General features: G+C 41.5%; 2 protein-coding genes across 2 annotated transcripts; both read right to left on the bottom strand.

The window, feature by feature from the left end:
• Window positions 1-8: 8 nt before the first annotated feature.
• Window positions 9-2,311, bottom strand: mrpl18 (mitochondrial ribosomal protein L18). Its single transcript, XM_030396366.1, has 4 exons — window positions 2,013-2,311; window positions 1,635-1,803; window positions 982-1,216; window positions 9-285 (listed from the first exon to the last, which is right to left on the bottom strand). The coding sequence occupies exons 1-4, from the start codon at window positions 2,098-2,100 to the stop codon at window positions 208-210; spliced, it is 570 nt and encodes a 189-aa protein (XP_030252226.1). The 5' UTR covers window positions 2,101-2,311; the 3' UTR covers window positions 9-207.
• An 896-nt stretch (window positions 2,312-3,207) lies between these two features.
• tcirg1b (T cell immune regulator 1, ATPase H+ transporting V0 subunit a3b) lies at window positions 3,208-14,093 on the bottom strand. Its single transcript, XM_030396314.1, has 21 exons — window positions 13,749-14,093; window positions 10,447-10,569; window positions 9,914-9,992; window positions 9,686-9,834; window positions 9,457-9,552; window positions 9,282-9,343; window positions 9,066-9,192; window positions 8,903-8,985; window positions 8,705-8,798; window positions 8,362-8,574; window positions 8,125-8,275; window positions 7,771-7,910; window positions 7,077-7,234; window positions 6,899-6,989; window positions 6,678-6,796; window positions 6,345-6,558; window positions 5,930-6,040; window positions 5,752-5,838; window positions 5,551-5,671; window positions 5,222-5,393; window positions 3,208-4,064 (listed from the first exon to the last, which is right to left on the bottom strand). Exons 2-21 carry the CDS (start codon window positions 10,561-10,563, stop codon window positions 3,971-3,973), a joined length of 2,478 nt encoding a protein of 825 aa, XP_030252174.1. The 5' UTR covers window positions 10,564-10,569; window positions 13,749-14,093; the 3' UTR covers window positions 3,208-3,970.
• Window positions 14,094-14,423: the final 330 nt, after the last annotated feature.

Raw genomic sequence — 14,423 nt, 5'->3', positions numbered from 1 at the left:
AGAGCTGCTTCTGTTCAAAACCATTTTATCATAGGAGACAAAGCACAGGGACAAGCGACCTTACTTTCATCATTCTTTTTGCTCATCTTCATATTGTCATTCACTGTGGTGACAGGGCAGAACAGTCATAATTCACCAAAGAGCAGAGAGTAAGGGATTCAGAAGACAATTTTACAAAACAGCAGACATGATAGATGGCACCTAAAATCAGGTCCCGACGTATTTCCTTCGGGGTTCACTGAGGATGATACCTCCCTCTTTCATTGCTGCCCTGAATGACTGAACCTGTTAAAAGAGAAAGATGAAAGACAAACATTAAAACAAGAGATGACTTAAGGGATAAGATCACTATAAAATGAAAATGAGGCAGTATCTACTCACCCTCATGCCGCTTGAGAGTCTGGTGACGTTTTGTACAAAACATTTCTGCAGCTTCGCAGCAAAATAGTGTGGTTCTCCCAAACAACTGAAGTTAACAGCAACTTGTCTTAAAACATTAAAGAAAACAACCAAATAAAGTGGCTCCGCACAACTCATGCTACATAATCCAATCCTCTGGAAGCCACAAGATACAAAATTAATTTGAAGACATTATTTACATCGGCGACCTGCCATCAAGCTTGTGCAGCTTGGCATCAACAGTAAAGATTTTGGCTTAAAAAAGGGTGTAAATTACATCTTGTGAAATCTATTAAGGATCCCCAAGATTCCCAAGAGATTACTCCCACCTTGTTTTGTTTTTATGCTTGTTTTTTGTTTTCAAACAAGTCCCCATCTTCAGTTGATTAGGAAAATACTGCAACACTTTTTTTCTGTAAAGCCCGAGAAATGATATCTGGAATATGAAACTTGCCCCGACTTTCTATTGGCATGGGGTTGAGTAGATAATGAATAAATGTCCATTGTTCACCTTTATGGACACAAAATAAATAAATGACATACAACAAATCTCTAACATCAGTTGTGTCTGCATGTACTCACAGCTTCAGAGCGATACGTCCAGGGAATCGCCCTGTACACCATCCTGGTGATGCCAGCCTGCTGACATCTTTGTGCCAGCACGTCTCCCACCGCCTGACACGCTGCCACGCAATTTGTGGTGGCCAGCTCCTTCTTTAACGCCCACTCCTTGGTCGAACAGGAGAGCACCGGGACAGGAGAGCTGCAGGAGAACACTTCTGCCGTCACATGGTGCTGGGTGCGAGAAAACACCAACCTGAAAAGATCAGAGACAAAAATGGTTTAAACAAAAAACAAAAGCAGGAGTGAGTGAATCCGGCGTGAGGAAAAAATATACTGGGGATATTGATTTGGTCTTGATTTTCCTTTATGTACTCAAGTCCCCCTTGACATATAAGGATAGGATTTAACTGGTTAAATATAGGTCGCAGACATGCAGCCCAGTCACAGACCATAGTCATACAGTAGGTCCATGATTAGATTGTGTCATGTTCTGAATACTGACACAATTTTAGTATTAAACCACATTTATGCCAATAAATACACATTACTCAAATACACATTAAATTGACATTAACCGTCTGACAGTCCACTGTGCTGGACATCAACTGGAACCGATTTTACATAATAGTTTTCACGAGGAATCAATGTTTGTAACAGTTTAACACACAGACCTGTGGTAGAACTCCCGGTGGGGCCAGGTCGTCTTCCAGCCCCGCTCCTTCACAGCCAGAGCCATCTGCTCAAGGTTCCGGGGGTTCCTGTTCACAAAGGTCGGGTTCACGGCTTCATTTTCATCTGGGCTGGGCTCCTGCTGAGGGGCTGCCTGACTCAGACACCGAGCTGGGTGACAGACAACAGGAAGGTTTCATGAGTGGACCAGACGATCAAAGTGAGCGAACCTTGTTTCAGTTGAACTAGTTTAAGCTAACACGGTAAACCGTGTGTTAAATAACGTTAAACCGCTGTAGCTAGATGAATGCAAAGGTATGTTAGAAGGTATAACTGTTTATAAACTATCACACATAGAGGGAAAACGCATCTTAGCTCACCTGTCTGATTTGTAGCCACACTCGGACGACATCGTTGAATTTGACCTACCAACAGCCGAACACTGCGACTAAGTTCGCTCAAAGCCATCTCCTCCTCAACAAATACAATTCAAGTCGAGTCAATATGCGCTAAAGCGGTATTTCCTTAAAAATATGAAAACATACTGTTTATATAACTGTTTTTAATCAGCAGGATTCACCCTGGCATGTGAAGCGCCATCATTGACATTCGGACATCATCCGGGTCACTCGGTGCCACCGTAAAAGCAGCGCTAAAAGAAACAAACACCTGCGCTGCAGAAGCGTTCCGCTTACGTGTCGTCACCTCGAATAAAAAGCGTTTTCTCTTTATATCAGGGCTCATTCTTCATGCCTTACTTGTAATTATTGTATTTGTTACTAAATACGACATATAATATTTCTAATCCGAAACATAGGCTGTAATTATCTGATATAGTGCGGAGATATAATGCAGAGTCAAATTAAACTACCCAACAGATCACTGTTCATGTAAGTTTCACTTAAATGACGTATTTATTTGGTAATAATGAGGGGTAGATGAAAATTAAGTGTTTTCAAGGCAGGTACCAATACAGATCATTAATAACTGCAAATAACCCATCCGCAGTAAAGTGAAGATCTTAATAGTTCTGTTTTGAGGTACTTTATGTGAGTATTTCCTTTCTGCTACTTTATACTTCCTCTCCGTTTCACTTATTTCATACTTTAAGTTACTAGTTATTCTGCAGCTTCAGATTATTTCATTGTTAATAAGCTATTAATTATGATGTGTGACCAATATATCTCAATGGTCCAAATGCTAATTTTGACAAAACAGGTGTGTTTTAATTTATCATCGGATAATATGTTTTTATTATTATTGTTATTATTATTATTATTATTATTATTATTATGAGCGAATGTTAGAGAGAGAAAGATTAGACAGAAATGAAGAGAGAAAGACAGAAATGAAAAAAATAAAACCGACAGTTTACATGTCCAAGACCATGAGGCACTCCGCTTACTTGGAACTTTTGGAATTTTGTTATTTTTACATTGTGGTTTTACTCACCCTCACATAGAGGATTCGAATTCTGTTTCCATCATTGATAACTTCAGAGATGGCTCATACAAACTTGACACAATGAATGATATGCAACAGGTATGGTTCAGTAAACAAGTTCTCACAATAGGATTACACAAGAAAATCATATTTAATTTCAGGTCAAATTTGATCCATTTTACAGTGCAAACCGGCAGAGAAACAAGACAGAGATACCGTCTTATTCAAAATAGTGGCATGATGATGAGTGTTATGATCCCTCCAAAAAGACTTGGTGGAAAAACATCCAGTTCCAGTAAGGCACATGAGAAAAACATTTACTACCAATAAATACCGGTTGTGTGTTGTGCTTGGAAGACGTGACAATGAGGGAAAAGTATCTTTGGCTCGTGAAGATCATTCAGATAATTCCCTGCTCATTATTTGAAAACGCCCGCAGGCCTGGCTAATTATAGCAGAATACACCAATTAAACAATCATACATTCCCTTAAACTGCAGAAAATATTCATTATTTTATGAGCTTTCCCTTTTCATAATTGGTGTCTATCATAGACGTTCATAAATGATTACTATTTTTGAGCTAATGAAAAAGTCATTCGAAAGCAGTGCATAACATGAAAAAAAATTAGCGAGGGGATACGAAGTTACAATTTTTGTCTATTCATATAATGCAATCGGAATCATTATTTAGGGACTCGTTCTCATTCTACTGATGTAAAAATAACAGTCTTTTCCATCTTGATCATGGCGCAGGTGAATTAAACAACAGGCAATGGAAAATACCACTGTTAAGACCCAGAGACAGTCATTTTGATGTGTGTCGTTGTAGTCCAAGTACTGAATAATATACATAAGTTAACAAGTGTTTGGCAATATTAAGTTATTGTTGGTCGATCAGATAGGAGCTGATGCATTGATGAGAGATGAGAAGGAGAAAGGGCTCAACTTGTAGCCTGATCCACTGTAGAACTTGTTCTGAAACTCCACCCTGTAAGAGAGAGAAGCAAAGTCAACACACAACAGCAATTACAAACTACAATACAGGATTTAACATCCAGCAATCCTGTCAGGTTCATTCTACAGTGGGCTAGAAGTTGAATATTATTATTGTCTTACAAATGAATGATTTGGTGATGTTCGAATCTTTTGTATGGTACCACTGTCAGGAAAATAAATCTAATTCAGTTCCAAAAAAGTAAAAACCAGTGAAGATATGAAATTTTAAAAAAGGATAGGTAAAACCTGATTTATTTTATCAATATGATCATTGTAATCATTCTGCTACTACCATTTAAATGAATATGTTTCCAAGTTTCTTTCAAATTTCAACCCAGTCCAGTGGAAAAAGCAACTGGTGAGACTAAAACATACTCCAATAAACATACAACAAAACACAAAAATGATTAAATAAAGCTCGAAGGGCTTAATTTAGAAAAGAAATCATACCTAAAAAGTATTTGATGTGTTAAACGATGCCGCCATGTTCCATGTATTTAATTAAAGTTTTAACATGAAATTTTCCGAGACTCCATGACTGGGAGGGCCCAGGGGAGTTGTGATGAAATGACTCATATTAAAATGTACGGAGCACATTTAATCTACCTAAAAGAATGAACACTTTATTTGCTCGCACACCCTGAAGTCAAAAAGTCAAATTCACATCCTTATGGCAAAACATATGTTACTTATAAAACATATTGTTGGTTTAAAAACCACTTTAACAAAGCCATTTGAAGCAGAATTAAACCAAAGATTCATGATCCTGAGGGTATATTGCCATTAGCTCTAGGAAGAGACAGGTTTAGCCTTTGTTGTGTGATTTAGGCGAGACTGACAATAATTGTTTGCTGTATGATGATTTAAAGTCTACACATTTTAGTAAAATGTCCTTAACTTTTGAAAAGTTCTTTTGCTTGGATGATAATTTTAACTTCTTTTAACACAGAATCTTTTTTGTGGCAGCTTGAGGTGAAAGAAGAAGGTCTTTGTTTGAGATGTCATTTATTTTAAGTTATGTGCTTATCTGTATGTATTAATCCTGCTTTGTGAGAGATGTGGACATGCACGTTAAGAAGCAACCAAGATAATATGGATAAACATAAAGTACTTTTAGGCACATTTCCCCCTCCATCCTCCCATCCTTACCAGTGCAGACGAAGCGCATGCAGAAAAGCTGAGAGTCCCTCCATAATCAGCAGGATGGAAACCGTCAACACAGCAAAGAAGCCGAAAATCACGAAGAGGATTATAGAGCCCACGTAGCCCTGCCACCTCAGGGCGAGACGCATCACCATCACCCACAACACCTCTGACAGCTCTGTGAGGACAAAAATAATAACTCATCAGCAGTGCCCGGAAAAAAGTATATCACATGTGTGTGAATAACTGGCTGAGTATTATTGTGTTTAAGAGGAAGTCTGTGTGCATGTGTGTGAATCATGAGAGTATGATTGTGTGTATTGTGTTCCACTAACGTGCATGTGCCAGACTGAGAGCCCAAAGTCGGAGGTAAGAGGCGGTGTTGGAGATGCAGCCCAGGCAGTACTCGATGGTGTGGATGGCCTGATGCATGAACACGTCTGCAGCGTCAAACCCCTGCAGAGAGCACAGTTTAAACGCTCAGTACATTCAAATCTGATTACATGTAAATCTGGTTACACATGGTTCTTTCTTACGTCCTCCTCTGCAGCTGCTCCCTCCACCTCACCCTGACAGGTGTTGATGGAGCCGTCGTCTGACACAAGTGGACGTCTGTCTTCCTCCTGATGTCACAGAGGACAAGAAATCTGTCAAGACAAACACGCAACTCTCGAAAAAAAAATTTCAAAAATGATCAGTCAAACACAAACTCACCACTTGACGTCGTCTTCTCTTGAATGAGAGGTATTCACTTGTGGGATTCCCGAGCAGGAGGATGGGGACCGAACAAACTGCCAGCACCACCAGGACCTTCTGCACCACAGACTACACGTGAACAGTGACAGGACCAGCTGTTAGACTTTTGAGCAGCACATGCTCACTTTAGACACAATTGTGTTGTGCAAGTTGTTGTCCATTTAATACAAACAGCAGGTACAACCTCTTCAAACCATTGTCAAGAGCATATAAATGTTTTTGCTGGATTTAAGTGATATTTATATGCATCTTTCAAGATGTTCACTGGTTTCAGGTCATATACAGAATGAAAACAAGCTTGCAACTAGCTGAATATCGAGAGTTATCTGGCAAACTACACTTCAGCTTTACTGTCAGAAGACTACACACACACCTGTCCTGTATAGAGTGGTGGGTTTTGAGGGTTGTCTGAGAAGAGGAACATGTCTATGAAGTGGATAAGTATACTGGGAGCCTCTTGGGACTGGGCAGGGCTGTAGGCGATCCACTTGAAGACCACCATGAAGACCAGGTAGCCAAACAGAGAGATCATGAAGAACAGCTCAGGGATTAGCACAAAGAACACACTTCTGATCTGACCAAAGTGCCTGGAGAAAACAACAGCAACAACAAAGGGAAGCAGGGGAACAAGAACATGTGAAGGAAAGTCTGACTAAATATGAAAAGAAACAAAAATGGATCAAAAAAGTGAAACATGATGATTTACCAATAGTTGAAGAATGACAAGGAGACTCCAAAGGTCATGTGAATGATACCGATGATGACCGACATCTTCATCTTATACGAGTTAAGGAAAGTCAGTTTGTTGTTGGATAGTCCCCAGATCTGAGAACGGGACAAAATTAGGACGGTTTTTACTGACAAACAAGATGGCAGCATGAAATAAATGGACCTTGACAGAAGGTGTAAGGATTGTGATGGCCATACCGGATCAATGCCAAATGGATAGGGGCTGGTGAAAACACCCGCCACAGTAGGATCCATGGACAGGTACTGGTTCTGTGCCAGGACGGATGAACTGAAAGAAATAACATTCAAATGGATGAGATGGTTAAGACACAGTAAATAATAACAAGTCAAGCCTGAAAATCTGAAATGTCCTCACTTCCATATGTTCTTGTCAAACATCGGGCCGACGTGCCATGCTGAGCTGAAGGTAGAGAGGCCTCTGCTGAAGCACTCGTTGTAAATGGCCCCCGTGTAGATAGAGAACAGTCCCATCAGCAGAATCAGATACCGTCCTCCAAACATCATCCTCCAGATCTGAAATGGACCCAGATGGTCAAAGACGTGTTTCTGGTCTTTTCTTTCACAGCTGATTTGCGGAAATATTACGTCTGGTTCTCTTTATTTTGAAGAGTATCATTATTTAAATCTGAACAAAGTAGACAGGGTTCAGTACTTTGATGATGTTGTGAGGTAGCATGGGATCGTGGGAGTTGCGGTCTTCATTGTTAAACAACCATTAACAACATAAATATATCTGGCGTGACTCAGGCAGAATTGTTCATGGCCGCATGTTATTTTTTAAAGTTTTAAATAAATCGTATTACATTTAGTCATGTTCGCCAACTTCCTTCCTCACTCTCTGACGAATCAACTGATGTTTCCTGGAAGTTATAGTGACCAGATAAAATGCACTGTTGCCTCGGGTAGAATTTGGATTTCTGTGGGTTTGAACATTGTTGTTTTCAGACATCTTGAAGGGATTTGAAACAGATTTTAGAAAAATGCTATATAATCTAACCCTTCACAATTCTTATCCTTGTGTTGAGCTTGTGTGTGTGTGTGTGTGTTACCTCGTTGTTGTTGTTCCTCAGTTTGGGGTCCTTCTCCTCAAGGACCATCCACAGGGCAGCCAGCGTCATCAGTAAACCATGACCCACGTCCCCAAACATCACAGCAAACAAGAAGGGGAAGGTGATAATGGTGTACACCGCTGCAGAGACATCGACATGACATGATAGTAAATATCTAACTTCTATATCTTGAAATGTTGGTCGGGCTAAAGAAGCAATTTAAAGACATCACTTTGGGCTGTGTAAATGTGATGAGAATGTTTAATTAAATAAATGATCAAATGTTACAATACTCTGTAGCTTTATCGCTAATAAAAAATAATCATAAATTGGAGCCACAGTGTGCCGACATACCTGGATTGACCTCACGGTAGCTGGCCACTCCGTAGGCATCGACAATGTTTTGAAAACCAGCTGTGAATGAGTTGAGGGGGAACAGGGTGGGTGGAGGGGTGGAGGAAGGCAGGCGGTTGTAGAAAGAATCGACCCCACTGCCACTTTTCCTCTGAGGACGGAGAAATATTAAGTTAATTATTCATTTACTTAAAAGCCTCCTCATCTACAGCTTCCTGCAGCTCTCTGTTGTCTTACCCCTCCCTCTCTAAGAGCGCTTTGCAGTTCAGGCAGTTTGGCAGTGGGACACCAGGCCTCAGCGATCAGGCATTTGTCAGTTACGGAAGGGCTGCACAGGTTCAGCACCATCTGGACCGCCTTACATTTCTGCACCCGCACCTTCCACTGGGGCAGCAAGGCCACCGCCCGCATCAGCAGCTGCTGCAGGAAGGCCTCGGTCTGGGACAACACCTGCAGAGCAAGGAAGTGAGATTACATTACTGTTATTTTTGTATCTTCTGGGTTTTTCAAGTGCGATACAGACATTGCACAAAATGGATAGTTCCTGGTGATTGTATCAATGTTCGGTGCTTGAACTTACTGATTTGATGTCTTCAATTCTGCCTTGAAGTCCCTGGAGAATCTCCTCTCTCTCTGCAGTACTTTCAGGGTATGCAAATGTTTGGGTGCGGAAGCTGTGAGTAGGGGAATTCAAATCATTCAACAGCTTCAACAGACACAGCAGTGTGCAAATCTACAATGAAAAGAAAAAATGCAACTGAAGAACAAGTTTACCCACCAGTCACAGATCTTCTTGACTTTCTGTCCGATCTGATCTCCCCAGTAGGAAATGAGAAACACTGTCCATTGCACCATTTCACCCTGCAAACGAAGAAAGAAACAGTGAAGGAATGTGATGAAATTCCAATATCCTCTCTCTCACTCTCTGTTCCAGGTCCTACCGTGTCTGGGTGCTCAAGTCGATCCTCCATTTCTCTGAAATCCACAATAATATAACCACGACATGCCCGCCATAACAACCGTTCGAATGAGGGGACCTTCCAAGGGTGGACCACTCCTGCCACAAAACTACCAGAGCGGAGATTGTAGGGTTAAACTGTGTTCATTGTAGACTAAAAGAAAAAGAACACATGGGCATTTCAGTAAATGAGATCTACCTGAGGTGGACATCTTGGCGGTTATCAAACAGGCCTTGGCTTTCCAGTACAGGTGGCGGTGCCTGTGACAGGAAAAAGAAAGGAAAAGAAGATTATTTTTTAAAATACTTTTAGTTTGCAGACATCAGTTTGCTCACTACGACATAATAATCAAAGAACAAATAGTTTAAACCACCTGTGAGGCTGTGAGAGAGTGTGTTCTGGTCAGGACACCTCTGTACTGACAGAGCTGGGTCAGCTGAGCCCGCAGGCTGTCTCTGTTCCTGGACACCTAGTGAGACACACATACACAATCAAAACATATGTCACGCCAATAAGATCCACCTCTTTTGATATTGTAGTGATGAGACACTAGAGGCTCTTCTCTACTTCTCTCCCATCTCAGCCTGATTTTAAGTGCTCACCTCTTTGAGCTCTCTGGCCAGCCTCTCGCTCTCTTCCTCTATGGTGATGAGTTCGCGGGGCTGAGGGGCCAACGGTGTCGGGCATGGCGGAGGGAGGGGACCCTGCAAGGGTGGGGACAGGGAGCGATTGATCTCCTGCTCCAGGAAGGCTGAAGGGCAGATAGGATAATTTTGTTAAAAAAGAACATGGATGAAAATATAAGTGGGGAACAATGAGTTAGAACTTACCAAAAGTTTTCTCAAGTTCCTCGCATCGTCTGACCTCGCCGACAAACTTCCTCTGAAAGGCGTTCACATTCGGATTTAACTAAAACATAAGAGCAGTGGAGAGAGGAAGAGAGCGACAGGGTTACTCATGTTCATCTGATCACAAGAAGAGAGAAGGAAAATGCTGCCGTCTCTCAGTGACTCAAAGCATTATTTGTGCTCTAAAATGGTGATAAATGTCAATTAGGGTTTCCCAAAGGCCAAGATGTCGTCCTCAAAGGTCTTATTTTGTTCACAACCCAAAAGATATTCAATTTACTGTCATAGAGGAGTAACAAAACCAGAAAATATGCACATGCTGAAATCAGAGAGCATTGACTTTTTTCCTCTAAAATTGCTCAAACTGATTAATTGAATATCAAAATACCTGACGATTAATTTGTATTTGATAACTTATCAACAAAATAAACTAAGAAAGGGTTGAATTTAATCCACTGCTTGTATCTGACTAGCTTTTCAACACAATATAGCAAAGCGCTAAATCAGTTACTCACATCTCTGAACTCCACCAGGCCCAGCTCCCCCAGCTCACTGACACAATTGTAGGCCGAGCCGGACTGAAGGAAGAGCTGCACCAGGCACACCTCCTCACTGCGAAACATGGAGCCCATCGCTGCCTGAACGGCACCCAAGAAAACAAGTTTAAATTAATAATGATGATGCCCTCAAGAGAAGAGGAGAGGAAGTAAAGGGTGAACAAACAGGTCACAAAGGGTATCTGTTTTCCATTGGTTAAATTAAAGATTTCAGTCACAATGTAGAAGTGTATAAAAGGGGAAGCATCGATCCCCCTGACTGTGATGACAAGTTTGGGATTTCCATTTTTGCACAGGCAAGTTTCTGCTAACATTACAAGCTCTCAGTTTTGATTCAGATCCATCCATCATACATTAGAATTGCTCCATATAAATATATACATATATATATATACACACACACACTGTCAGTTGACAGGTTAATTCACCCACCTAGCTAAAACTGATGAGCTGAAACCATTTTAGAGAAGTGTTGATTCAAGTTTGTGGTCATTTGAGGCTGTAGCTGCTCTCAAGCTGTACTGCGTTAAATTTAGACTAACCTCATTGATATAAATGGGGTGAAGAAAACTACAGTACAGCCTCCAAAATGACCATGAAATTGAATCAACACTTTTATTCAATATTATAACCTTTAGTGGTGTCAGACTGCGCTAGTTTTTTTCAGGTTTTCCTTTGCTTCAGTTTTACTGTGCATGTAAAATGACTTGAAAGTTAAAAAGCCCAAAGTTCGCACGGAAAAACACAGCTCCTGAGGTGCCTGACACAGAGGATGTTATATTAAGAGCCGGCTAACTTTCTGTTTTACATCGTTTTACAGCCACTTCTTTCACGATGTAAGCTCACGGGAAAATGTATTTCCATGCCGCAGTGCATCATGTGACAACGTAACTTTACGGTTTGACCACTTGGAAAGTTGGCTTCAAAGTGTGGCGCTCTTCCTGGCGGCTTGGTCTGAAACACCTCATCCATAGTGCCGCCGTTAATTCCGTGACTCTGTGACATCATGCTAAATCACACATTTGGATAATTTATGCCCAGTGGCTAGTTTGGCACATAAGAATTAATTTAGCGCAGCTGAGGCCTGTACTGCGAAGGGGGCTCAACATAGCCAGGCTTTGTGCTCATGATGCAGCTCAACAAAGCCCCAAGTCCCCAAACAGAGTTAAACGGTACTGCGATGGTGGTTATCAACTTACTTTGTCAAGTCCGGTTCTCTGCTTTGTGCTCTGCGCGCGTACATGTAAAAGGGGGCGTTTGACGTCATATTATTCTACTTCCGTGCGAAAATGGATCGATCCCGGGCCACATATTTTACTCAAGATGAGCAGATTCTTATTATGCAGGACTATGAAGAATTCAAAGAAACCATCAGAAAGTAACACTGTCGCCGCCAACAGAGCGAGGGAGGGCTGCTGGCAGAAAATTGCTGACGTAAATGCGTAAGTTAACAGTGATTAATATTATGATCAATATTATATTAAGCCCATAGTGTTTTAATTTCTGAAAGCTCAATATTGTGCAACTTTTACATATTAACCCTCATTAATTTAAAATATAAATAAACTGAAGCAACAACTATCTTTTTTCATTTTTGAATGATGTCTATATTGTTTTCACATTTTACTGATCTCAGTTATAGAATGCGCGTGTGTTTTATTGAAAGCGAGGCTGAGTGTGCGTAGGCTATAAATGATCAGTGTTTTTTTTCGTAATACTGTGTCGGGATGAACAAGCAAATGTAGCTACTGTCCCTGTACAATGGCAATAAAGACCTTTTTGACAGTGAAAATAGCTCAAGCCTGTAAGATTTGTGTTTGGGTGTACACTGCCCTACAACGGGGGAAACACTGATCAGTTCATCAGTTTATTCATGGCCACATCAAAGAAATAATTAACTTTACTCATTATCTGTGACAAATAAATACTAGGTTGGCCTAATTAATATTTCATATTGCATTTTATTAAGATGTGGAAGCAGCAGTCGGACATGGCAGCAAGTTAGAGCCAAATACAAAAACATCATTCAAAGTGGTATGTAGTCAAGTTGCCCCATCATTTTGTCAGTGTGTGTTCTTGCTCAGATTTTCTGCATCACCAACTGAATGTAAGTAGGTTCCGGTGGCAAAAAAGACGAAGGGCTACACAAACAGTTTGCCCGACAGTGAGCGCACAGCTTCTTCCAGTGGCATTCCTGACACTCGGCTCAATAAGTGAGCAAATGTACCGTATTCCCTCGGCTGAAAATCTATATCGCTCATAGAGAATTTCATCAGGAAATGCCTGCGGATCAGCGCGATCTCGAAGAAGCCGCTCACGTCGTAGTGCTGCCCGAATTATTCTTGCTCCCAGGTCCACCGGGTTCTCAATGAATGGTGACGCCATCTCCGAATGAGTTACACAGTGAAACAGCGGCGCTTTTATAGCCGATTTTAAGCTGAAACTCTGAACAGAACCTGGTCGGGACCAGGTTATGAGCTAAGCATAAGTTACCATGGTGATCTAGCCGGGTTAAAAGAGAGCCACCTTCGTAGTACAGGGAAGCCTGGCTTTAGACTCAACATACCTCGCTAACCCACTAAACTGGCTTCGCAGTACACCCCTCTGCTCTGCTGCTGTTGTTGTTGTTGTTGTTGTTGTTAGCATGGCTTGCTCAGGCGTGTGTGAGCTGACCAATCAGAGGAGACGGGGTATTAAGAAGGAAGGTACTTAACAGCCAGGAGCTAGAAAAGAGCATTTCATACATGATGATGCGATTTTGGGCATTAAAGCATGTAAACCTATTCTTGTAGTAGTCCAAAATAAAACTGTGAACCTGAAAATGAGCATAATATGTCTCTTTTAAGATAAAAAATGTATGACTGAACTTTTCCTCAACAAACATTAAAGGGAACTACAATTACATTAATAAAAGCATACAAAAATATCTCCAGAGATACTTGAATAATAATAATAATAATCGTAACTGTTTCAGCTGTAACGTTACAGGACCTACATGTTTGTAGCCATAATGATCAGAACTAGGAGAAGTAAGTTTCGTTTTGAGTGTCACGCGATAACAATGAAAGGACACCGAAATCACAGTAATGTAATGTTATACAACAAAAGAAGGACGGGTTCGAGTGATTCGGGGGTAAAGTAAGAGAACAAAGAAAAGTAGTTGTACGGTTTGATTTGACATCACAATAGCGGTCCATTCATGGTGGATAAAAGCAGCTTCATAAAGGTTAAAAATTTAGCTGAAGAACCGAATATCTCACCTGTCTGCCTCGTAAAATCCACTGGACTCCAACCCGCTGTCCAGCCGCGTACCGACGGACCGACCGGTGACTGCTAACCGGGACAAACCAGCCGTGTTTATGAGAAGTTGTCGACTGTCGGCTCACACTTCCCGTTTGCTCAGAGTCACGTTACTGCGGCCTCACGTGACGGTCGACGTTGGTCTCTCGTTCGGCCGCGAGGGGTCGAGGTTTCATATGGCGGTATAGACGGTAAACACGAGCTCGACGTGGACGAGTCGACGGAGTTTAACAATCTAAACTTAGCTGAGTGATTAATATCATTACATCGGGGTACCCGGGGTAATACGTGTCATGTGCGCGCCGCTGGGCTTTGGCTAAACGGTGGTTGCTAAGCGACACCGTGATTAAATTAGTACCGTGACTCTCATTTAACTGTGGCCGCGTACCAAACCGCTTTGTTCTCCACTCGCTCACTTATCCCGTCACAGGCGCTCCCTCGGCAGTGAGCAGTGCAGTAAGATTTCGGGCACTTTGGAAGAAATGACCTCCGTGAGGTTTAAAACAACATCGTGTGCCAGAGAAGATCAAACAGGAGGTCACATTACCCACTAAAAATCTGCTTCCTGTGGTTTGGCATGGCCTTGGTAATCAGTAATGGAATGTAACTAAGTACATTTACTTAAGTACCTGTAC

Source organism: Sparus aurata, chromosome 18 (genome assembly GCF_900880675.1).
Source record: "Sparus aurata chromosome 18, fSpaAur1.1, whole genome shotgun sequence".
NCBI classification, from domain to species: Eukaryota; Metazoa; Chordata; class Actinopteri; order Spariformes; family Sparidae; genus Sparus; species Sparus aurata.
Note: the sequence above shows the minus strand (reverse complement) of the source record. Positions and strands in the feature narration are given on the sequence as shown.